The sequence below is a fragment of the Salmo salar genome, chromosome 13 (assembly GCF_965601325.2).
Source record: "Salmo salar chromosome 13, fSalSal1, whole genome shotgun sequence".
Taxonomy (NCBI): Eukaryota; Metazoa; Chordata; class Actinopteri; order Salmoniformes; family Salmonidae; genus Salmo; species Salmo salar.
The window spans coordinates 36,153,817-36,178,601 of record NC_138303.1 but is presented as its reverse complement, the minus strand read 5'-3'; the positions used below and the strand labels follow the sequence as shown (position 1 = coordinate 36,178,601).

Sequence of the window (24,785 nt, the reverse complement as noted above, 5' to 3'; positions counted from 1 at the left end):
CACACTGTTAAAACAAACTCAGGTCATATCTCAAACCTGCACATAAACACGATGGTGAAAACTACAAACTGTATATTCACCACACACACTTTATATACAGCATTTATTGCAGACAGCTTTTAGTGCACAAATCTGGCAATGTACAATACAATGGTAAATAAGACCAAAAAGCAATGTTTGGGCCAGTGGGGAAAAAACAAGATTAGTAGGCTACACAAATAATTATATCCCAACAGAGGTTATACATACACTACCGTTTAAAAGTTTGGGGCCACTTAGAAATGTCCTTGTTTTTGTCTATTAAAATAACATCAAATTGATCATAAATACAGTGTAGACATTGTCAATGTTGTAAATGACTATTATAGCTAGAAATGGCTGATTTGTAATGGAATATCTACATAGGCGTACAGATGCCCATTATCAGCAACCATCACTCCTGTGTTCCAATGGCACGTTGTGTTAACTAATTCAAGTTTATCATTTCTCAAGAGGACAAGTACATTAGTGTCTAGTTTGAGAAACAGACGCCTCACAAGTCCTCAACTGGCAGCTTCATTAAATAGTACCCGCAAAACACCAGTCTCAACGTCAACAGTGAAGAGGCGACTCCGGGATGCTTTCCTTTTTATTGGCCAGTCTGCGGTATGGCTTTTTCTTTGCAACTCTGCCTAGAAGGCCAACATCCCGGTGTCGCCACTTCACTGTTGACGTTGAGACTGGTGTTTTGCCGGTACTATTTAATGAAGCTGCCAGTTGAGGACTTGTGAGGCGTATGTTTCTCAAACTAGACTCTAATGTACTTGTCCTCTTGCTCAGTTGTGCACTGGGGACTCCCACTCCTCTTTCTATTCTGGATAGAGCCAGTTTGCACTGTTCTGTGAAGGGAGTAGTACACAGCGTTGTACAAGATCTTCAGTTTCTTGGCAATTTCTCGCATGGACTAGCCTTCATTTCTCAGAACAAGAATAGACTGACGAGTTTCAGAAGAAAGTTCTTTGTTTCTAGCCATTTTGGGCCTGTAATCGAACACACAAATGCTGATGCTCCAGATACTCAACTAGTCTAAAAGTTTTCAGCTGTGCTAACATAATTGCAAAAGGGTTTTCTAGTGATCAATTAGCCTTGAAATGAAAAACTTGGATTAGCTAACACAACGTGCCATTGGAACACAGGAGTGATGGTTGCTGATAAATGGGCCTCTGTACACCCATGTAGATATTCCATAAAAAATCTGCCGTTGCCAGCCCAACAGTCATTTACAACATTAACAAGGTCTACACTGTATTTCTGATCAATTTGATGTTATTTCAAATGGACAATTTTTCTTATTTTCTTTCAAAAACAAGGACATTTCTAAGTGACCCAAAACTTTTGAACAGTAGTGTAAATCATATTTTTGGCAGTGTAAAAGTAACCAATTATCAATGATGTCATGTCACAAACGGAACAGAGGATTACTATCTGGTGGTTGTCTGGTACTCACATAGGTAAAAAATAAACGCGTTTGTGGGAGAAAACAAACATTCATCTTCATGAAGTGCTGTCCATAAATATTGCCAATGCTCTGGTTATTAAATATACACATTCATGAAAGAGTGAAACAAAAGACATTGAAGAAAGAACATAATTCTGCATCACTGAACCAGCTCCCCATTGGGCTTCATCATTGGTTGTACTGCCTCACAATAAGCCAATACGAATACATTATTTGAGGACAAGCGGTGTTACAATAATAGGTTCTGTTGTCTTCAGTGTGAGCTTGGGTGGATAATACCCAGTACAAACAATGTCAGTACAACAGAGCATAAAATATCCTCAATAAATAGTCACTTGATATGAAATAGTTCTACCAAGTCATTTGGTATATTTCATAGTTTTCCAATGTGGGAGTGCAGTGAAGATTGACATTTTGGAATGCATTCTCTCTTTCATTGCGAAGGCACATGAGCCAGCTGCAGGTTGGGTCTTTCTGGGCTACCGCCATCTTCGTCTTGGTCCACATCTGAGCTGTGTTCATCAGAGCTCTCAGTCTCAGAACAGTCATGGGGCACATTCTCATATGCCTCCTCGTCCATTAGCTCTTCTTTTACGCTGAGAAGAAAAGTCATGATGAGGAAAAAAGACACTTATGGTGACTTGTGAAACTGAGAACCAGATCTAGTTTTTAAATGGTGATGAAACACTTACAGGGGGTGCATAGGGTACTGCTCTTCACTGCTGTCACTGTAGGACCCATTCCCATACCAGAGAGTTGCATTCATCTCCTCCTGCTGGAACATATAGGGCAGAGAGCTCAGAGAGGGAGCGCCTATGGAAGCTGGGTTGAATGGAGGTATACTACTATCTAGCCATTCAGCCTGAAAAGACACACGCCATAGGTTTATAGCATAATGACAAAAATAAAAGGTTTAGCACTCAAAGTAATCTGAAGAGTAATGCGTGTACTTACCTTAGGAGTAAGGGAAGCTGAGCTGTGACCATGGCCAGTGTTCTCTCTTCTGAATGATCTGCAGTTACACATAAACACACTTTATTTAATTTAACAAAAACACTGACTGGGAAATAGAGGAAAAACATAATATCCTCACAAGACATTGTTATATTAATTACATGGTTTCTACAAGTATAGCACCAACAGGAATGCAGGTTTAACATGTTAAGAAACAGAGACATACAGGGAGCTATACTGAAGAGACCGAGCATGTTAAATGTACCCTTCACCAGCAGGCTTCTGGGGCCTTCTCCTCTGGAACTCCATCTCATCAACTGTCCACACAGCTCCTTTTACATTCTCCACTCGCACAAAACACTTGTGGAGGCTGAGGTTGTGTCTCACTGCGTTCTGCAGAGTCACGAAGAAGAACATACAGTATTAACACCACACACAGCTTCAAGGTAAGGACAAGAACATTCTTCCATAAGAGTTGTTCTAATACCATTGAACATTTCTAAAGACTCATGAATATGGCATACAGCTGAGGGGAGGACAGCTCATAATAATGGCTGTCATGGAGTCAATGGAGTGGTATCAACCACATGGAAACCACATCTTTGATGCGTTTGATACCATTTCATTGACTCCATTCCAGCCATTCTTATGAGTCGTCCTCCCTTCAGCAGCCTCCATTGATGGCATAGCAACTAAACATAGCACAAGGATATTCATACACATGTAAATAACCCCATAAATTGGCATAGCCAAATACCTTCCATGTTGCTGCATTGCGTCTGAAATATGCAAACGTTTGTGTGAACCAATTGTAGATTTCATTTAGTGTCAGCTGCTTATAGGGTGATTCAAATACTGCCTGAATAATGCAAACACAAAGAAATACAATTAGCAAATGATAAACATCACTACTTACGGTATTTGAGGAACAAAACAACTGGTATAGCTAACATTTAGTCAGAGGGTAAACCAGGGTGAAATAAAATTCATGTATTCCTTACCTGTCTTATTAGGGCTGCATATGTAAATGGAGGTCTAACTTCCGTACTGACGTAGAACTCTTTATTCTGAACAATATCTGTTAAAAGGAATTAGAAAACGTATTTGAATAAAATCAATGCTTAAAGCCAAACAAATAGATATAACAGTAGCCCACCACCCTCATTAGATTCAGCATCCCACTGCTAACTCACCTTGATTCATGTTCTTGCTGAACTTGTCTGAGTACCGTCTCCTCCCAGGGCTCACAGTAGGCAGGGTGTTGGGAGTGATGATAGAGGAGGTCGGGGGAGGTGTCAGGGGTGTGGAAGGAGCAGTGGCACTTTGAGACAAGCTCATGGGAGGAAGCACCTTGGGAAATGTCACCTGGGAGAAGGCAACGTTGGGCATAAGATCCACCTGAAAAATCAAAAGTAATGATTAATTTAAACTCAGTACAGAGAACACAGCTGTAGGGAATGCAAAATTGAAAGTGATTGTTCTACCATTGTGGCTAATACTTGTCTGACTGTTGGTAACCTGATTTGAATTAAATACATGGCCACTAATACTCCACAGACTTACCGTTGGTGTTGCTGGTTTTGACATTTGCTCAGAGGATTTGAGGTGAGACATCATGGCTTGCAGACGTTCTCTGTCTTTTTTCAACTGCATTGAGGAGAAGATAAAAAAAAACAAAGATGTAATGTAAAGGCGATCCTGTATAATGAATAGCTTTATTTAAGCAAACGTCAACTGTACCTGCAGCTCTAGCTGCTGAACAACCTGCATCTGCACTCGACACTGTGCTGTACTCTTGTCATCCAGTGTATGTTCACTGTTCAGATGTCTGGGAGAAAAACACATTCCCATGATAAGTCAAGATAACATTCAGAAAGGGAAAGGGGGATACCTAGTCAGTTGTACAACAGAATACATTCAACTGAAATGTGTCTTCCACATTTAACCCAACCCCTCTGAATCAAAAAAGGTGCGGAAAGCTGCCTTAGATCAAAACCACTACAACGCAGTGTTGTTATTACATTAAGAGACAGACTTTCATTGGTCTCTCTGAGAAAATTAATAGATGAGGAGAAACTCACTCGAGAAAAGCCTGAAAGTCTCCAAAGACAGCCTCACAGCCAGACCATTTGCACATGCCGTGTCCATAGAGAGGGTGAGTGTTTTGTGTGTGATCATCCACAGGACCACTGCAGAGAGACACATCTTCAATGTTAGCCTTCAGGAAGAGGTTGGTCAGATGATAATGAATAAACACTGTTCTAGAATGGCTAATCACCCGTCTTTCTTCTTTAGGGGCTGTGATTTATGATTCCCATTCGTGGTGGACTGCTGGCTGTGGAGCAGGTTCTTCTGAAAAGTGGCTGGATACTCACCACCAGAGGGCAGGCTAGTACTATACTCACACCCTTTCACTAAACCTCGGAGAAATACACAAGTACATATCATATTAATTCATTCAGCAGAATAAATTAAATATGTTAGCCCAACAACAACAACAAGTATAGCTGCAAGCAGCCATGGTGGAGGAGAACAACAACAAGCTAAGAATAGATTAAAAAGTTGGGGCTTGGTGGTAGACACTTACCCTGAGCTGTAGAGGGGCTCATGGAGGGCAGGACAGACAGGAGACCCTGTCTCTGGAGGCTGAGGAGGTGCTGCTGTTGGACTTGCAAGAACTGCTGCTGGATGACCATGTGCTGAGCTGTTAGCTGCTGTGATAAGGGAGGGGGGGGATCGATACAGTTACGTATCCAGATATAATTTGACGATATGTTGTATCGTTGACAATATCGCAATATTATTTTGCGCTAGTTGGCCGTACCTGCATCAAAACTACAGTATTTTTCCATCTTTTTAATAGGGAGCCAATTTGTTTTCAGCCCTTTTATTTACATGACTGATCAACACTAGTTATCACGTCTCTCTCTTCCCCCTCTGCAGCACAAACATGGTGAGCAATATGTTTGGACCCTGGAATGGTAATTTAATCACCATATTAAATCGCAAATCACAGTATTGATTTGCAATACATATCGTATCGGCACCCAAGTATCGTGATAATATCATATCATGAGGTCCCTGGCCATTCCCAGCCCCAAATAATATACTATAATAATAATAATAATACATGGATTTGATATAGTGCTTTGGAACATTTGGTTGAAGGCAAAATACAGACATTTGACAAAAGATATGTAGGCCAGCCTACCTCTTGCTCTGACTTCTCAGCATGCTTCTGCTGTAGGAGCTGGGCGTTGAACTGGTCCTGCTGTTTCTTGCAGAGATCCTGTATGTGTTGCTGTAGAAGAAATGTTGAGTTAATGGAAGGTCATGAGGAAATGCAGCTCTCACTTTCATGCCATCAGTATCTTACTAAGATCCTCATGGGAAAAAAATAAATAAGTAACAATACAGAGAAACAAACTTAAAAGTGCTGCTGATAATATTACAATTAAAGAATTACACACTAAAGCATATAAATGTAGATTGAGACAGTGTGGTGAGAATGATGTGATTACCTGGTGTAACATGAGTGCTTTCTGCTGCTGGAGCAGGGCCTGGATTTGCTGTGGATTGAGGACCTGCTGCAGTGTCTGCTGAAGAGTCTCCACCGGAGGTGTCATCATAGACACTGAGACTGGAACCTGCCAACAACACAAGTTGAGCACAGATTAGACCTAGTCTAGCCTGAAAATAACAGAAAAACAATGCCAACAACACCATTAAAAAGTGTTTTTGGAAGACCAAAAAAATATAGAAACAGCCTCCGCTAGGCATCCAGCAATTACCACTCCCTCTCCGCCTTACACTCACAGCTCTGGGGATGTTTACAGTAAACATAAACAGAATAATTAAAGCTGAATCGATATATAAATAATGAATACAAAGCCAGGGATGCAGGGCAAGTTCTGCAAAAACAGAACTCTGCATTGCATTTTAATTAAGGTCTGAACCACAAACAAACAGTTCCCACTAAGACTGGCTCTGTTTGGGATCCAGTAAACAAACGGCTGGAGGATGTCACAGAGGCTCTAGACTAACAATAACAGTGGATGGATTACAGTGGAGAACGCCCTTTCCCACACTGACTAAACGTGCTCTGGCACAGGTGCTCAGTGTTCACTAAGGTCCTTATAGATCTATACTATATATTAGACCTATGGCTTTACATGACTGAAAGCAGAAGGTAAACTAATTGCATCAGCTGGACTTGAACTTAAACATCTGCATTACAGAAAAAAACCTTTAGAGAGCCAGATAGTGCCAGTTAGTCGCTGTATATATGGCATGGGAATGGGCCATCTTCGTTTGTATGCACACCATCAACAAAACAAAACCCTGCGCCTAGCCTAACCCTTGTTTCCATGACGGCAGGGCAGACAAGTCCAAACATCTTTTGTTATTGTCGATGACAAACATCTTTTGTTATTGTCGATGACAAACATCTTTTGTTATTGTTATTGTCGAGGACAGAAACCCACATACCCATGAAGGACAGTATAAACACTGGGCTAGTCTTCATATTGAGGTCTGTGTTCTAAGACTACTGTTGCCAAACACAAGATACATGCCTTTCTGAAACCCGGAAAATATGATCATACTTTTCATATAACAGACCCTTATACTTAATCTTTCTCTGAGCTGAGATGTAACAAACCGTAAGTAACCAAAGGCAACAGACAACACACCCAAACCCCAACCACCAATGCACAAATGGAATATAAACTACAACACCAGAGTAGGGAAAATGCTTGAAAGAGGCAATAAAGAGCCAAGGAAATGTTCATATGATTTAAGCAAATAACCTCGGATTATATGGCACAATTACATTATAAATATGTTAGGTCACTGAGTAGTAACACATGCACAATCATTCTGACTAACACAGTCACAATTACTAGCTAGGTCCTTAGTTAGCAACATATATATAAGTGACAAAGAGTGTTGCATTTTAACATAGCCATTTCCATCAAGCAAATTCAACCAATGTACCTACCAGTAAACAAAGAAACAAGTATTATCTATCTAAATGTAGAAATAGGCTAGTTGCTGAAATGACAATCAAGCTGACAAACCTGATCAACTCCATTTACAGTGGTTGTCTTTTGCAATCAGAGAGACGCAGGATGGAAAGAGACAGAGAGAAGCAAGCCGTGCACAACGTTAGGCTGTCTGGCAATCTGACAGAGTGCTTGTGTGCATAAACAAAACTAGCCAATAACAGAGATCCTTCCTCCTTCACCAATCACAAAGTGCCTCTGCAGTCTATCTGCACTGCCGTTGGCTCAGAACTCAGTTTAGCTAGCCTACCCACCATACAAACAAAGAAATATGCTAAATGTGCTAATTTGAGAACACACATCCTTTAGTCGTGGAAAGTAAGCATGTGCCACACCTTATAAAATAAGTTTGGTAACCTGGTTTTGCTGCTGGCTGTCAGCCCCGGAACCCTCTGGAGTTGGAGTATGAGTGCTCAGCCAATCGTCCCTTTCAGCACTGTCCCCATTCTCTGTCTGATTGGCTGGACTGGTGCAGGTTGTCTGCTCTGACCCAGACTCATGCATCTGGACTCACTGACCTGAGAAAAGAACAAGAACAACAGAGCTCTAAAATCAGAAGCCGGATATAGGATGAAAAACGGGCTACTTCATGCAAATTCACAATGTCTCTCCACAACACTGATTTTATGCTACATTTATTTTGAACAATTCCATATGCACACGGTACAATTTCTTACTGATCTTATCCAACTAACATTCACTAAGGTTGCAGGTGAGCAGAGAGAGACAAGGTTACAAGACAACAGTTTCCCTCTTGCCAAGATAAACCATCTACCCTGCCAGAAGGAGTAGGAGATATTTGTTAAGTAGCTGATTGCTACCATGGCTACAGTAAATAAAGGGGCCATGGGTTGGTGTTTATGAGCAAACACGTTGTCCTTCTGGAGCAATTTAACATTAACCAGGAGGTGCGATAAACAGATCTGGCAGGTAGTACAATACTGCATTAAAGGGAGGGCCATGTGTATACAGCTGGGGGAGCGTTCGACTCAAAAGCAACACAGTGAACACCAACAGACAATCTGAAGACAAACAAGCTCTTTGAACTGGGAAGATTCAAATGTCCACAACTGCTAAAAACTGAAATACATTTCCTGAATATATTTAGGCTCATCTACATACACTACATGACCAAAAGTATGTGGACACCTGCTTGTCGAACATTTCATACCAAAATCCTGGGCATTCATTTGGAGTTGGTTCCCCCCCTTTGCTGCTATGACAGCCTCCACTCTTCTGGGAAGGCTTTCCACTAGATGTTGTAATATTACTGCGGGGACTTGCTTCCATTCAGCCACAAGAGCATTAGTGAGGTTAAGTTCTTCTACACCGATCTCAACAAACGATTTCTGTTTGGACCTCGCTGTGTGCACGGGGGCATTGTCATGCTGAAACAGGAAAGGGCCTTCCCCAAACTGTTACCACAAAGTTGGAAGCATGGAATTGTCTAGAATTTCACTGTATGCTGTAGCATTAGGATTTCCCTTCACTGGAACTAAGGGGCCATACCCGAACTATGAAAAACAGCCTCAGACCATTCATTATTCCTCCTCCATCAAACTTTACAGTTGGCACTATGCATTGGGGCAGGTAGCGTTCTCCTGGCATCCGCCAAACCCGGACTCATCGGGTTTGGCGGACTGCCAGATGGTGAAGAGCAATTTATCACTTCAGGGAATGTGTTTCCACTGCTCCAGAGTCCAATGGTGGCGAGCTTTACACCACTCCAGCCGACGCTTGGTATTGCGCATGGTGATCTTAGGTTTGTGTGCAGCTGCTCAGCCATGGAAACCCATTTCATGAAGCTTCCAACAAACAGTTCTTGTGCTGACGTGGCTTGACGTGATTATTTTTACACTCTATGCGGTTCCGTTCTGTGAGCTTGTGTGGCCTACCACTTGTTGGCTGAGCCGTTGTTGCTCTTAGAGGTTTCCACTTCCACTTCACAACGACAGGACTTACAGTTGACCGGGGTGGCTCTAGCAGGGCAGAAATTTGACGAACTGACTTGTTGGATGGGTGGCATCCTATGACGGTGCCACATTGAAAGTTACTGAGCTTTTCATAAGGCCCTTCTATTGCCAATGTTTGTCTATGGGGATTGCATTGCTGTGTGCTCGATTTTATACACCCGTCAGCAATGGGTGTGACTGAAATAGCCTATTCCACTAATTTGAAGGGGTGTCCACATACGTTTGTATATATAGGGTACTATAGGCTACCCAACTGTAAGATACATTATAAACTGGGTGGTTCGAGCCTTGAATGCTGATTGGCTGACAGCCGTGGTCTATCAGACCGTATACCCAAGTCTACGGTTGTGTCCATCGTGCATAAGGCCATATATACCACATCCCTCCTGCCTTCATGCTTAATTACACCATGGCATTGTTTAATACTCCATTGCATGGTAGAATTCAAATGGCTACAGTTCATTTTTTACGTTTTATTTGTGCTGCTATTGAAAGCAAAAGTCGAACTTAAAACAGTATTGGTATCGTTGAATTAGATGTTCATAATAGCAAGCTAGGATGTATGGTTTGGTTAGCTAAACTAGCAAATCTGTTTCGTTACCACGGCAACTACTGTAGCTATCTAGTAAACTTGCTAGCTACTTCAGTGGATGTTGAACACATTTTTACCGGCAAATGAACACATTTCTATTGACAAATGTGTTAAATTATAGCCATGGTATAAAATGGATAATCAACTGGGCTCTATGCGTTCTCTGAAAAATAATGCAACTCCGTGAAAGGTCAGATCCACTCCGCTAGCGCGTTGTGCCTGGATTGGAACACACCTTCTACGTCGTTCATTATTTTCCATGGAACGGATAGCCCCTCATTGACTATCCCTACGTCTTGTATTGTGTATTAAGTCGGACTTCTGTACCTATTAGCCTTTTCATTCCACAGCAAGGCTGATTTCTGATTATTTTAGGCTACGGCAGCCATGGGTGTATTTGCGCACGTGTTTCATCCTGTTGTGTCCGTCAGCATACCCGATCTGTCGGGTCCAGTACAGCAGACAGCAACACAAACTAGGTTTTTTAGGGTAGACGTGAATCCTCTGAATACCTACTTCAACTTTCAGTACAGAAAACACAGGCCTAGATACACCAATGAAACGATGCATTTCAACTCTGATTCCTAGATGCAGCCTACCATAGTTCTTTATTTCTCTCATTCATCTGTATTACAGAACACGAGTTATAGAAATGTCAAATTATAACAATCACAAACGAGAATGGGTTCTAGCCAAAATATCCATACAACTAATCTGCACGTCTTTACAATACACTATCCTTACCTTGGCAGAAAAGGCACAGCGCTGTAGGTGTTCAGCTGAGTTCAATGAGTTCAAGGCAGTAGCGAAAAATGTGTGTGTGGACTGTGCACACATGAACAGGTGCTGTGTTTTAACATGCCTGTTTGCATAAACAAACACTCGGCAAATAGAACAAGGGCAAACCATAAACACAAGGAATATCTACATTCTGTTAATTTTATTGAATGCACATTGCACTGTCTAATGTTAAGCTCTTTTTTACTTTTTGGGGATCAACATTTTCCCCCTGGATTTCCTTTGGGAGTCAACTTTTTTAATGAGAACTATCATTCAGAGTTACAAAGAAAAGGCGTTGTGTGACTGCACCAAGGCATTGGCCATTGTTCCCAAACTGGCGGCCCGCGGGTGGTTTTATTTTGCAATAAAACATTTATATAACATTTTTCTGTGTGGAATTTTCATTGTTGGACATAAAAATACTGTAAAAACACCAGGAAATCAGCTCCAAGTGATATTCATTTAACAAATCCGTTCAAGTATTCCCACGTTCCCAAGTATTCCCCAGACGCGTGGTCGAATACAAATGTAAGCAAGCTTTGAAATTATGTTTTACTCAAACATATCTTGCGGTCAATTTTCGGTCTACAAGTTATTTGTAATTATGTTTCTGGTTGATGATCCCTGCATTAGGCTATCTTTACAAAGAGAAATGTATTAACCATCCACTTGCATGCCAAGTTTACCACTCTGGGGAACAATTACGGGATAATGCAAATAGAAACAAGCAAATGTGAAATTCAATAGATGGTATTCAGTTAACATTTGCATAGCTGACCCACAGTAAGTTTTGGTTAATTGCCATTTTCATAAACCATGCTGGTGGATGATGCTAGACTATATCATCTTTGTTTCCGTGGAAGAGACAAGGATAGTGATTCTCTACCAGGAGGGGTCCCTTAAAAAATGATTGACACAAAGCCAACACACTCCATCTAAACTCTATTATAGATTAGCTTGAGCAGCAGTGTAAGATTAAGCATAGGTTCTATCAGCCAGGTTGACTGGTCCCTAAATTATCATAATATGCTGTAGGCCTACATCATCTAGCCTAAAAAAATACATTGCCACCCTTACGGAAACCATGCAAAAAACAAACATACAAAACAGCCTGGGGTGAGTTTCAGCACATTACATATGTTAAAGGGATAGTTCACCCAAATCACATATTGGTTCCCTTACCCTGTAAGCAGTCTATAGACAAGGTATGACAGCATTTATTTAGCCAAGATAGTCCACTCAGTAACAATTGCCACTATTTTCCAGGGAGTCCTGGGTTCCATAGAATCAATAAAAACATATACAGCATACCCATTGGCATACATATAAAATCCCAGCATACATCATATGCAGCAGAATACAAAACCTCACTTGAATTACAGCTATATGTACTGCTCTTTTGAAGGCGGACATGGAAGCTAGCTATCGTGTGGATAAATCCAGCTTGTTCCTGAGCAATGGGGCAAAGACCTGCAGACTGCCTTGAAAGGCCATGTTTTAAAACTGATGGTTGTGCCAGTAGGTGCAGGTCCCATTGGTCATATGCTTTGACTGCTGCTCCAGAGGATGGGTGGAGACTCCCACCTGAATAGGTCTGACATGCATTCAGGCAGTTTGTACTGTGTCGCCTTGAAAATTATCACTAGGGTATTGTAACGGATCCTGACCGTCAGTGGTTCGATTCCAGCTTTTTGCAGAAGAAACTCTGTCTTTATGTGTCCCCTCTGTCCGGTCACATTGATGATACGCTGTAGCTGGTTAAGACCTGTCTTATTGCCCTGATGTAAGGTGGGAAGACATACTGTGGCACATTAGTCCAGGTGAGTTGTTATCATGGTGTGGTAAAATGTCAGGATGATGTCCTTGGAGACGAAGTCCCTTGCCCTTTTTAGAGCGCCAAGCCCAGACAGTAGTTTCCCTGTGACCAGGATGACATGTTCAGTCCAGTGTAGCTGTGGATCCAATTTCAACCCCAGGTACTTTATAGTGTTTACTTGTTCATACATGTTTTGTCCATCTGTTATTGTGGTACTTTTGCCTGTGTATCTCAACTTTTGTGGGTTGCCAAACAGCATTGCCTTGATCTTCTGAGGGTGTAGGTAGAGCTTGTTGTAAGCGAACCAAGCTGCTGCCCTCTTGATGTCATTTGGCACTGACTCCTCACACTCCCTGGTGGTATTAGCTGAGTAATACAGGACTGTGTCATCTGCATATACACTACTGGTCAAACGTTTTAGAACACCTATTCATTCAAGGGTTTTTCTTTGTTTGTACAATTTTCTACATTGTAGAATAATAGTGAAGACATCAAACCTATGAAATAACACATATGGAATCATGTAGTAACCCAACAAAAGTGTTAAACAAATCAAAATATATTTTATATTTGAGATTCTTCAAATAGCCACCCTTTGCCTTGATGACAGCTTTGCACATTCTTGGTACTCTCTCAACCAGCTTAATGAGGAATGCTTTTCCAACAGTCTTGAAGGAGTTCCCACATGTGCTGAGCACTTGTTGGCTGCTTTTCCTTCACTCTGCCGTCCGACTTATCCCAAACCATCTCAATTTGGTTGAGGTCGGGGGATTGTGGAGGCCAGGTCATCTGATGCAGCACTCCATCACTCTCCAGCTTGGTAAAATAGCCCTTACACAGCCTCGAGGTGTGTTGTGTCATTGTCCTGTTGAAAAACAAATGATAGTCCCACTAAGCACAAACCAGATGGGATGGCATATTGCTGCAGAATGCTGTGGTAGCCATGCTAGTTAAGTGTGCCTTGAATTCTAAATAAATCACAGACAGTGTCACCAGAAATGTACCCCACACCATAACACCTCCTCCTCCATGCTTTACGTTGGGAAATAGACATACGGAGATCTGTTCACCCACACCGCGTCTCACAAAGACACTGCAGTTGGAATCAGGTCCACCGGTCTAATGTCCATTACTCGTGTTTCTTGGCCCAAGCAAGTCTTCTTATTGGTGTCCTTTAGTAGTGGTTTCTTTGCAGCAATTCGACCATGAAGACCTGATTCACACAGTCTCCACTGAATAGTTGATGTTGAGATGTGTCTGTTACTTGAACTCTGTGAGGCATTTATGTGGGCTGCAATTTCTGAGGCTGGTAACTCTAATGAACTTATCCTCTGCAGCAGAGGTCACTCTGGGTCTTCCTTTTCTGTGGCGGTCCTCATGAGAGCCAGTTTCATCATAGCACTTGATGGTTTTTGCGACTGCACTTGGAAGAAACTTTCAAAGTTCTTGAAATGTTCTGTATAGACAGACCTTCCTGACTTAAAGTAATGATGGACTGTCGTTTCTTTTTGCTTATTTGAGCTGTTCTTGCCATAATATGGACTTGGTCTTTTACCAAATAGGGCTAACTTCTGTATACACCCCTACCTTGTCACAACACAACTGATTGGCTCAAACACATTAAGAAGGAAAGAAATTCCACAAATGTACTTTTAAGAATGAACACCTGTTAATTGAAATGCATTCCAGGTGACTACCTCATGAAGCTGGTTGAGAGAATTCCAAGAGTGTGCAAAGCTGTCATCAAGGCAAAGGGTGTCTATTTGAAGAACCTGAAATATAAAATCTATTTTGATTTGTTTAACACTTTTTTGGTTACTACATGATTCCAAATGTGTGATTGCCTACGGAGCTGTAAAGGGAACGGCACCTCCATACCTTCAGGCTCTGATCAGGCCCTACACCCAAACAAGGGCACTGCGTTCATCCACCTCTGGCCTGCTGGCCCCCCTACCTCTGAGGAAGCACAGTTCCCGCTCAGCCCAGTCAAAACTGTTCGCTGCTCTGGCACCCCAATGGTGGAACATGCTCCCTCACGACGCCAGGACAGCGGAGTCAATCACCACCTTCCGGAGACACCTGAAACCCCACCTCTTTAAGGAATACCTAGGATAGGATAAAGTAATCCTTCTAACCCCCCCCCCTTAAAAGATTTAGATGCACTATTGTAAAGTGGTTGTTCCACTGGATATCATAAGGTGAATGCACCAATTTGTAAGTCGCTCTGGTTAAGAGCGTCTGCTAAATGACTTAAATGTAAATGTAAATTTCATTGTTTTGATGTCTTCGCTATAATTCTACAATGTAAAAAATAAAATAAAAACCCTTGAATGAGTAGGTGTTCTAAAACTTTGACCAGTAGTGTATATGTATACACCATTTAACCAGCACTGATGGAAGGTTATTTATATAAATACAGAACAGCAGGGTACAAGCACACTCTTTTGTGGTACTCCATTCACCACAGGTACCTGGCCTGACTGCATGTTTTGCAGTTTGGTGTACTGACTCCGCCCCTGTAAGTATGATGTGAACCACTTGATTGCAATGCTGTCAAAGCCTAGTTTCTCAAGCTTCCTCAGGAGTGTGTGGTGGTGAACAGTGTCAAAAGCATTCTCCGGATCCATGAAGAGTGCTGCTGTGACCTCCTGGCTGTTACAAGCAGACTTTATGTCCTCTACAACATTTACATTTTTACATTTTAGTCATTTAGCAGATGCTCTTATCCAGAGCGACTTACAGTAGTGAATGCATACATTTCATACATTTTCTCCCATACTGATCCCCCTATAGATGTGCTGTGTATCTTCCTAAAACCGCGTTGATAGCTGTAAATTGGCTGTTGAGTGAGAAATAGTTAGCAACCTGTGTGTGAACCAACCTTTCCCTGGTACCTGGAAACAGTGCCAGGGAAACTAAACCAAAGCATGGCTTGCTGTAATACCTTGTCCATAGACTGCTTACAGGGTAAGAAAACCTATGTGTAATTTGGGTGAACTATTCCTTTCATGTTTTTCTGAGTGTACACCTGCCAGATATACACCTGCCCTACTGGAAACTCTGTGCAGAAGTTAGCAATGAACTCAAGGTGTGGCATATAAAGCAATGGGCATAGTACAGTGGGGGGAAAAAAGTATTTGATCCCCTGCTGATTTTGTACATTTGCCCACTGACAAAGAAATGATCAGTCTATAATTTTAATGGTAGGTTTATTTGAACAGTGAGAGACAGAATAACAACAACAAAAAATCTTGAAAAACGCATGTCAAAAATGTTATAAAATGATTTGCATTTTAATGAGGGAAATAAGTATTTGACCCCTCTGCAAAACATGACTTAGTACTTGGTGGCAAAACCCTTGTTGGCAATCACAGAGGTCAGACGTTTCTTGTAGTTGGCCGCCAGGTTTGCACACATCTCAGGAGGGATTTTGTCCCACTCCTCTTTGCAGATCTTCTCCAAGTCATTAAGGTTTTGAGGCTGACGTTTGGCAACTCGAGCCTTCAGCTCCCTCCACAGATTTTCTATGGGATTAAGGTCTGGAGACTGGCTAGGCCACTCCAGGACCTTAATGTGCTTCTTCTTGAGCCACCCCTTTGTTGCCTTGGCCGTGTGTTTTGGGTCATTGTCATGCTGGAATACCCATCCACGACCCATTTTCAATGCCCTGGCTGAGGGAAGGAGGTTCTCACCCAAGATTTGACAGTACATGGCCCCGTCAAATGATGCGGTGAAGTTGTCCTGTCCCCTTAGCAGAAAAACACCCCCAAAGCATAATGTTTCCACCTCCATGTTTGACGGTGGAGATGGTGTTCTTGGGGGTCATAGGCAGCATTCCTCCTCCTCCAAACAGGGCGAGTTGAGTTGATGCCAAAGAGCTCCATTTTGGTCTCATCTGACCACAACACTTTCACCAGTTGTCCTCTGAGTCATTCAGATGTTCACTGGCAAACTTCAGACGGGCATGTATATGTATTCTTGAGCAGGGGGATCTTGCGGGCGCTGCAGGACCTTGCGGGCGCTGCAGGATTTCAGTCCTTCACGGCGTAGTGTGTTAACAATTGTTTTCTTGGTGACTATGGTCCCAGCTGCCTTGAGATCATTGACAAGATCCTCCCGTGTAGTTCTGGGCTGATTCCTCACCGTTCTCATGATCATTGCAACCCCACGAGGTGAGACCTTCCATGGAGCCCCAGGCCGAGGGATATTGACAGTTCTTTTGTGTTTCTTCCATTTGTGAATAATCACACCAAATGTTGTCACCTTCTCACCAAGCTGCTTGGCGATGGTCTTGTAGCCCATTCCAGCCTTGTGTAGGTCTACAATCTTGTCCCTGACATCCTTGGAGAGCTCTTTGGTCTTGGCCATGGTGGAGAGTTTGGAATCTGATTGATTGATTGCTTCTGTGGACAGGTGTCTTTTTTACAGGTAACAAGCTGCGGTTAGGAGCACACCCTTTAAGAGTGTGCTCCTAATCTCAGCTCGTTACCTGTATAAAAGACACCTGGGAGCCAGAAATCTTTCTGATTGAGAGGGAGTCAAATACTTATTTCCCTCATTAAAATGCAAATCAGTTTATAAAATTGTTGACGTGTTTTTCTTGATATTTTTATTGTTATTCTGTCTCTCACTGTTCAAATAAACCTACCATTAAAATTATAGACTGAGCCTTTCTTTATCAGTGGGCAAACGTACAAAATCAGCAGGGGATCAAATACTTTTTTCCCCCACTGTATGTGTGGGAGCCACATCATTCCACTGTACGAGGCCACATATCCATGAATCAGATTGCCGAACACATTGGAACAGAACAGGGACAGTCCATTGGTCTAAAGAAGCTACATACATATTCTTAGTGTCGTTGAAGTGGGGCCTTTCACAGCGAAAGAACAATAAATAAATAGTTGTAGCTTTTTGCTTTGTTAGTTAGATAGCTATCTACAACAACATATGGACCATGGTGATTTACCTTGCTAACTAGTTATTAAAGTTATTCTAACTCCAAATGCTGAAGCTAACGTTAACCAGCTAGTAACGTTAATGTAGTGAACGGCTAGTTGCAGTCGTAGCTAGGTAAGTTATCGATAGGCGGGACAATGGAACGAGTCAAAACTCACCCAAGGCTGAAAAACGGCAATAGAATGTTGGCTAAGCTGGAACACTAGCACGAGCCCATAGCAAATGAATTTAACCGAACATTAGCAGGGCCTATTTTGACTGGAATTAGTCTTAGAATAAAAATTTTCCTAAATGGCACAAAAAAATGTATCCCTTCTCATATTACCACTACAATTTGTTATTAGGACGAAACTGAAAAAAAACAAAACAACTCTTGTAGAAAGTAAACATATGCACCTCGATGGTGTCAACTGCGCTATATCTGCATTACGAGGAAGTAGGAAACAAATTGCAGCTAAGGACTATTTTTGGTCTAGCGATCGATGACAATGAGATACACTGCCCAGCCTTACATAATTAGAAAGAAGAGATTATCCTGAATAAAATGGTGTCCTACTTGAAAATATCTAAATATACACATTGCGAAATATACCGGCATGCCTCTCCTTAGGAAAACAATAGGGGGAGCTCAGCGTTCCAAGGGCAAAAAGTATCTCGGGGCTAGCGATCGATGACAACGAGATACACTGCCCAGCCTTACATAATTAGAAAGAAGAGATTATCCTGAATAAAATGGTGTCCTACTTGAAAGAAACAAAATATACACATTGAGAGATATTTGGCAAAATAGACATACATACCCCTACTTCCCCAAAACAATGGCAGTCAAAGTTCTAAGAACAGTCTTTTATTTAACCAGTTTACCGTTTATCTACTACCATTTGCCTTTTTGTGTTTAACATTTTGTGGTTTGTAATCTAGTGGTTAAGAGCGTTGGGCAGTAACCGTTCGAATTCCCGAACGGACTAGGTGAAAAACCTGTCGATGTACTGTTTTTCAGCATCTGCTACATGAACACTCACGAAAACAAACTGCTCAGCAAAGCAAAGGCTCTTTTGAGAGCTTCCAAACTTAAACTCAGCAAAAAAAGAAACGTCCTCTCACTGTCAACTGCGTTTATTTTAAGCAAACTTAACATGTGTAAATATTTGTATGAACGTAACAAGATTCAACAACTGAGACATAAACTGAACAAGTTCCACAGACGTGACTAACAGAAATTGAATAATGTGTCCCTGAACAACAGGTCCCAGACATGCTCAATGGGATTGAGATCCGGGCTCTTCGCTGGCCATGGCAGAACACTGACATTCCTGTCTTGCAGGTAATTACACACAGAATGAGCAGCATGGCTGGTGGCATTGTCATGCTGGAGGGTCATGTCAGGATGAGCCTGCAGGAAGGGTACCACATGAGGTAGGAGGATGTCTTCTCTGTAACGCACAGCGTTGAGATTGCCTGCAATGACAACAAGCTCAGTCCGATGATGCTGTGACACACCGCCCCAGACCAAGACGGACCCTCCACCTTCAAATCGATCCCGCTCCAGAGTATAGGCCTCGGTGTAACGCTCATTCATTTGACGATAAACGCGAATCTGACCATCCCCCCTGGTGAGACAAAACCGCGACTCGTCAGTGAAGAGCACTTTTGCCAGTCCTGTCTGGTCCAGCGACGGTGGGTTTGTGCCCATAGGCTACGTTGTTGTCAGTGATGTCTGGTGAGGACCTGCCTTACAACAGGCCTACAAGCCCTCAGTCCAGCCTCTCTCAGCCTATTGTGGACAGTCTGAGCACTGATGGAGGGATTGTGCGTTCCTGGTGTAACTCGGACAGTTGTTGTTGCCATCCTGTACCTGTCCCGCAGGTGTGATGTTCGGATGTACCGATCCTGTGCAGGTGTTGTTACACGTGGTCTGCCACTGCGAAGACGATCAGTTGTCCGTCCTGTCTCCCTGTAGCGCTGTCTTAGGCGTCTCACAGTACGGACATTGCAATTTATTGCCCTGGCCACATCTGCGGTCCTCATGCCTCCTTGCAGCATGCCTAATTGGCTGACCACAACGCTCGCGTCGCAAAATAAAATTTAGGAATATATGTTATTCAATTATTGCGCGCGCCAACGAGCGTCTGTGTTGCCAAGGGCTAAAATAGAAGTCATTCCTATTTCTGACGCAGACGCGCTGCAAGTCCTGCCTCTCCCATCTCCTCATTGGTTTATAGAAGCAGGTACCCACGTGCCATCTCCTCATTGGTTATACCCACGTGGGTGATTGAAAGACTAACTGTTTTGCCGGTTGTCGTGGTAATACTATGAAAGTGTAGATACAAATCACCATATACAGTGGGGAGAACAAGTATTTGATAACCTGCAAAATCGTCAGTGTTTCCTACTTACAAAGCATGTAGAGGTCTGTAATTTTTATCATAGGTACACTTCAACTGTGAGATACGGAATCTAAAACAAAAATCCCGAAAATCACATTGTATGATTTTTAAGTAATTAATTTGCATTTTATTGCATGACATAAGTATTTGATCACCTACCAACCAGTAAGAATTCCGGCTCTCACAGACCTGTTAGTTTTTCTTTAAGAAGCCCTCCTGTTCTCCACTCATTACCTGTATTAACTGCACCTGTTTGAACTCGTTACCTGTATAAAAGACACCTGTCCACACACTCAATCAAACAGACTCCAACCTCTCCACAATGGCCAAGACCAGAGAGCTGCGTAAGGACATCAGGGATAAAATTGTAGACCTGCACAAGGCTGGGATGGGCTACAGGACAATAGGCAAGCAGCTTGGTGAGAAGGCAACAACTGTTGGCGCAATTATTAGAAAATGGAAGAAGTTCAAGATGACGGTCAATCACCCTCGGTCTGGGGCTCCATGCAAGATCTCACCTCGTGGGGCATCAATGATCATGAGGAAGGTGAGGGATCAGCCCAGAACTACACGGCAGGACCTGGTCAATGACCTGAAGAGAGCTGGGACCACAGTCTCAAAGAAAACCATTAGTAGCACACTACGCGGTCATGGATTAAAATCCTGCAGCGCACACAAGGTCCCCCTGCTCAAGCCAGTGCATGTCCAGGCCTGTCTGAAGTTTGCCAATGACCATCTGAATGATCCAGAGGAGGAATGGGAGAAGGTCATGTGGTCTGATGAAACAAAAATAGAGCTTTTTGGTCTAAACTCCACTCGCTGTGTTTGGAGGAAGAAGGATGAGTACAACCCCAAGAACACCATCCCAACTGTGAAGCATGGAGGTGGAAACATCATTCTTTGGGGATACTTTTCTGCAAAGGGGACAGGACGACTGCACCATATTGAGGGGAGGATGGATGGGGCCATGTATTGCGAGATCTTGGCCAACAACCTCCTTCCCTCAGTAAGAGCATTGAAGATGGGTCGTGGTTGGGTCTTCCAGCATGACAACGACCTAAAACATACAGCTAGGGCAACTAAGGAGTGGCTCTGTAAGAAGCATCTCAAGGTCCTGGAGTGGCCTAGCCAGTCTCCAGACCTGAACCCAATAGAAAATCTTTGGAGGGAGCTGAAAGTCCGTATTGCCCAGCGACAGCCCCGAAACCTGAAGGATTTGGAGAAGGTCTGTATGGAGGAGTGGGCCAAAATCCCTGCTGCAGTGTGTGCAAACCTGGTCAAGAACTACAGGAAACGTATGATCTCTGGACCAAATATTAAGTTCTGCTTATCTGATGTATCAAATACTTATGTCATGCAATAAAATGCAAATTATTTACTTAAAAATCATACAATGTGATTTTCTGGATTTTTGTTTTAGATTCCGTCTCTCACAGTTGAAGTGTACCTATGATAAAAATTACAGACCTCTACATGCTTTGTAAGTAGGAAAACCTGCAAAATCGTCAGTGTATCAAATACTTGTTCTCCCCACTGTAAGTTCAAAGATGAAAAAGCCTGGAAGGTGGAGAGATGACTAGAAACGATTCGGTTGACCGTTTTATGTGTGGATTAATTGTCGGAGTAGAGGACCTTGTGCATTTCAGGTAAAATAACAACTCAATGTTTCTATCCCAGGACAAATTAGCTAGCAACAGCAAGCTAGCTAAATAGGACAAATTAGCTAGCAAGTGCAAGCTAACTAGCTAAATTGCCATACACGTTTAGTGCTTTTCGACCTGTCCTCAAATTAATGTCATTGGTTCAGAGTTTGTTTTGATATTTTAACCTGAGTGTCGTGATCGCGTTGGTGTAGGGGGACAAAATAAATGGATGCATGATAGCGCACGCGCGCAGCCGGTTTGGGTTCCGTGTAAGGCACATTCACGCAGATGAGCAGAGACCCTGGGCATCTTTCTTTTGGTGTTTTTCAGAGTCAGTAGAAAGGCCTCTTTAGTGTCCTAAGTTTTCATAACTGTGACCTTAATTGCCTACCGTCTGTAAGCTGTTAGTGTCTTAATGACCATTCCACAGGTGCATGTTCATTAATTAAACGGGACTATGTTTATGGTTCATAGTCCCATGTGGCTCAGTTGGTAGAGCATGGTGTTGCAACGCCAGGGTTGTGGGTTCGATTCCCACGGGGGACCAGTAAGGAGAAGAAAAAAAATGTATGAAATGTATGCATTCACTACTGTAAGTCGCTCTGGATAAGAGCGTCTGCTAAATGACTAAAATGTTAATGTAAAAAAGCTACTTTTTAGTGTCTGTGTCCAGTGTCTGTGTTTATATGTTAAGGGGGTGTTACTTTCGCAGATAATGTCACCCATCCGTCCCTTTCCCCACTACAAACTCAAGAGGAAGGGCTGATAAGGCATTTAACAGATTACTGTGAAGTAATATGATGGTTCATGTTTATTATTACGTGTTTTTATGCTCATGTTATGAAATTATACTTCATTACTGTAACAATTATCAATAAGCCTGAACATGAATTCAGTCGCCTCTGGTCGACAAAAACATATTTTCCTAGTACATTCATTGTCAAATTCGTCAACCAGCATCGACCCGCTCTGCCTTCTGGCAAAAGTAGCAAACTCAACAAGCCCCGCCAAAAGCTTGTGCTGTCAGTGGCAGCGAGCACTCTGTCTTCTCACGCAAGCGAGGGGCATGTTGAGGTAAATTTGCTCACTGTGAGCGTTGCATGATGTAATTAATTGGCGGGCTGGAAGAAGCGCTCATCTTTTCTATCCGAGGCTGTTTACTCATAATAAGATACATTATAAAAAAAACCTCTGTTAATGTATGTCTACTAAGGTTGAGGTTAGCGCACCTGTGTAATGATTATTCGGCTGGGGTTCAATGCCTGCTACAGTCACTATTGTTTTGCTCTCCCAAAAGCAACACAGGCCTAATACAAGATAATTAGCTACCTGTAAAGTAATGAGTGACTATTTTAGAAAATCATGGGACATATAGTCTTTGGTTGCATGCTATTTTATGTCAATCATATTGCTGCTATAGCCTATAATTGAAGCTTTGTGGTCTTATGCTGCCATCTATTGGAAATAATTTTGCAATTAAAATGTATTAATTCACATAAAGTACATTGGTGAAGCAGCTGAGAAATGAGGTGTATTTTTCTTATTCATTCCTAATATCAGTCTCAAATCTGCCCCACCTATCCCAGCCAATTGCTGGACTTTCACATATAGGTTACTAGGTCACATCCAGTTCAAACCACATTTGAAAAATAAAATGTGGCTTGTTTATCAAGTGTTCTGCCTTGCAATAATAAATAACAATCAAAATGATATTTAGAACTTTAATGGTATTTACTAACATAATATAATTACAAAAATAGTTTTTAAAAGTGTTCTAGGCTTCCCTACCCAAGAATTAGGGTTAAAGCCAAAATAGGTTAAACCTATTGTTAGGGCTAAAATAGGTTATACCTAGGGTTAGGGTTTTTAAAGCAAAAAACAGTATGGGGTTGTAGCTCTCTTGCGCCTCCCTGTGGCCTTCCGTGGTACTACATAACTCCTTCGTGACACTTGCTAGGCTCAATCTGAGGTAGCAACTGCATCAGCTCTACAAAACAAATAGCTATACCTATCCATTTAGTTTGCAACTCCGTGAACCTGAGCAGCATTCGATGCCTATTAACAAACAGATTTCGACGCATAACAAATTACCCAGCAGCCATTTAGAAACAACAAATCGTCAAAAAATATATTATTTCTTAATTAAAAATGTCTTCTGGCTGTTTAAATCGGCTACATCTTGAAAAAGAGGCCAGGGGCATGCGTTTTGTTTAGGTTTACACCTTTTTCTGAAAGAAAATATGGTTAACCATGACCAGAAAATGTTTAACGGCTCTGGGCCAGCCATCGTTTAGCACTCACTGTAGGTCATACAACAAAGTGTGACGAGGCGAACAGTGGGTTTGCTCACAAAGTAGCCGTAACCTTGTTAATAATACATTACTTGAGGTATGCCTAAGAGTTTAACGTGAGCATGTCTCATAATTAACAATAGAGAAGCAGGCCTTGTGACGTAGAAGAATGGGCTGGGAATGTAACGTTCGGAAGACGATTTGGTGCCACCGTGCTCAATAGAACTAAAATAAGGCCTGTTTTTCGCGATTACTTCAAAACTACGGCAAGCAGTTGGAACAGGTGGTAATATTAAGAAACTGGGCTTCACGGCGGATGCAATGAACTCGCTTTTAAAAAGCGTTGTTAAAAATGTCATGTGTCCAGCCTATTCTCGAACAACATTGGAATTAGTTAACTACTCAAGAGCACTGCACTTGAGAAATAGTGGTTAGTTAGCTGATAAAAGAAACCCCATCGTTGTTATTTAGCTAGACAGTCATTAGCCAGCTAGTTACAGTAGGTACCTAAACAACAATGGGTTTGTTGTTGTTTACCGCTAATGTTGGCTAGCTAGGCTAACGTTAACTAACGAGATAAACAAATGTAATAAGCTATCCAAAACCAAATAAATGTAATTAGGGTAGCAAGCATACATTTAACTTACCAGGGCATCAATTTGTAGCATGTGCTACTATTTGGCACGACTCGTTGAACAAGATAAGAAGCGATTGACACTCCCTCAGCAACAAGCTAACGTTAGCCAACTCTGATCAACAGGAGTGGACACTGTCAGGGGACAGTGCAGTTTGTTTATGACGAGACCATGATGACATCACAGTCCCCTGA

The 24,785-nt window shown here is 42.2% G+C and overlaps 1 protein-coding gene across 12 annotated transcripts; it reads right to left on the bottom strand.

The window, feature by feature from the left end:
- Positions 1 to 89: 89 nt before the first annotated feature.
- LOC106567280 (forkhead box protein P1-B) lies at positions 90 to 24,751 on the bottom strand. 12 transcript variants are annotated; one of them, XM_045693166.2, is made up of 16 exons: positions 24,604 to 24,751; positions 7,873 to 8,033; positions 5,974 to 6,099; positions 5,664 to 5,753; positions 5,040 to 5,166; positions 4,731 to 4,872; positions 4,534 to 4,641; positions 4,193 to 4,280; positions 4,016 to 4,099; positions 3,646 to 3,850; positions 3,454 to 3,530; positions 3,210 to 3,311; positions 2,718 to 2,845; positions 2,453 to 2,510; positions 2,191 to 2,360; positions 90 to 2,094 (listed from the first exon to the last, which is right to left on the bottom strand). In XM_045693166.2, the coding sequence occupies exons 2-16, from the start codon at positions 8,017 to 8,019 to the stop codon at positions 1,932 to 1,934; spliced, it is 1,815 nt and encodes a 604-aa protein (XP_045549122.1). In that variant the 5' UTR covers positions 8,020 to 8,033; positions 24,604 to 24,751; the 3' UTR covers positions 90 to 1,931. The 12 variants fall into 12 exon arrangements, with proteins under 12 accessions (XP_045549122.1, XP_013991877.2, XP_013991878.2 ...); XM_014136402.3 differs by having other exon boundaries at positions 2,191 to 2,273; XM_014136403.3 differs by having other exon boundaries at positions 2,191 to 2,270.
- Positions 24,752 to 24,785: the final 34 nt, after the last annotated feature.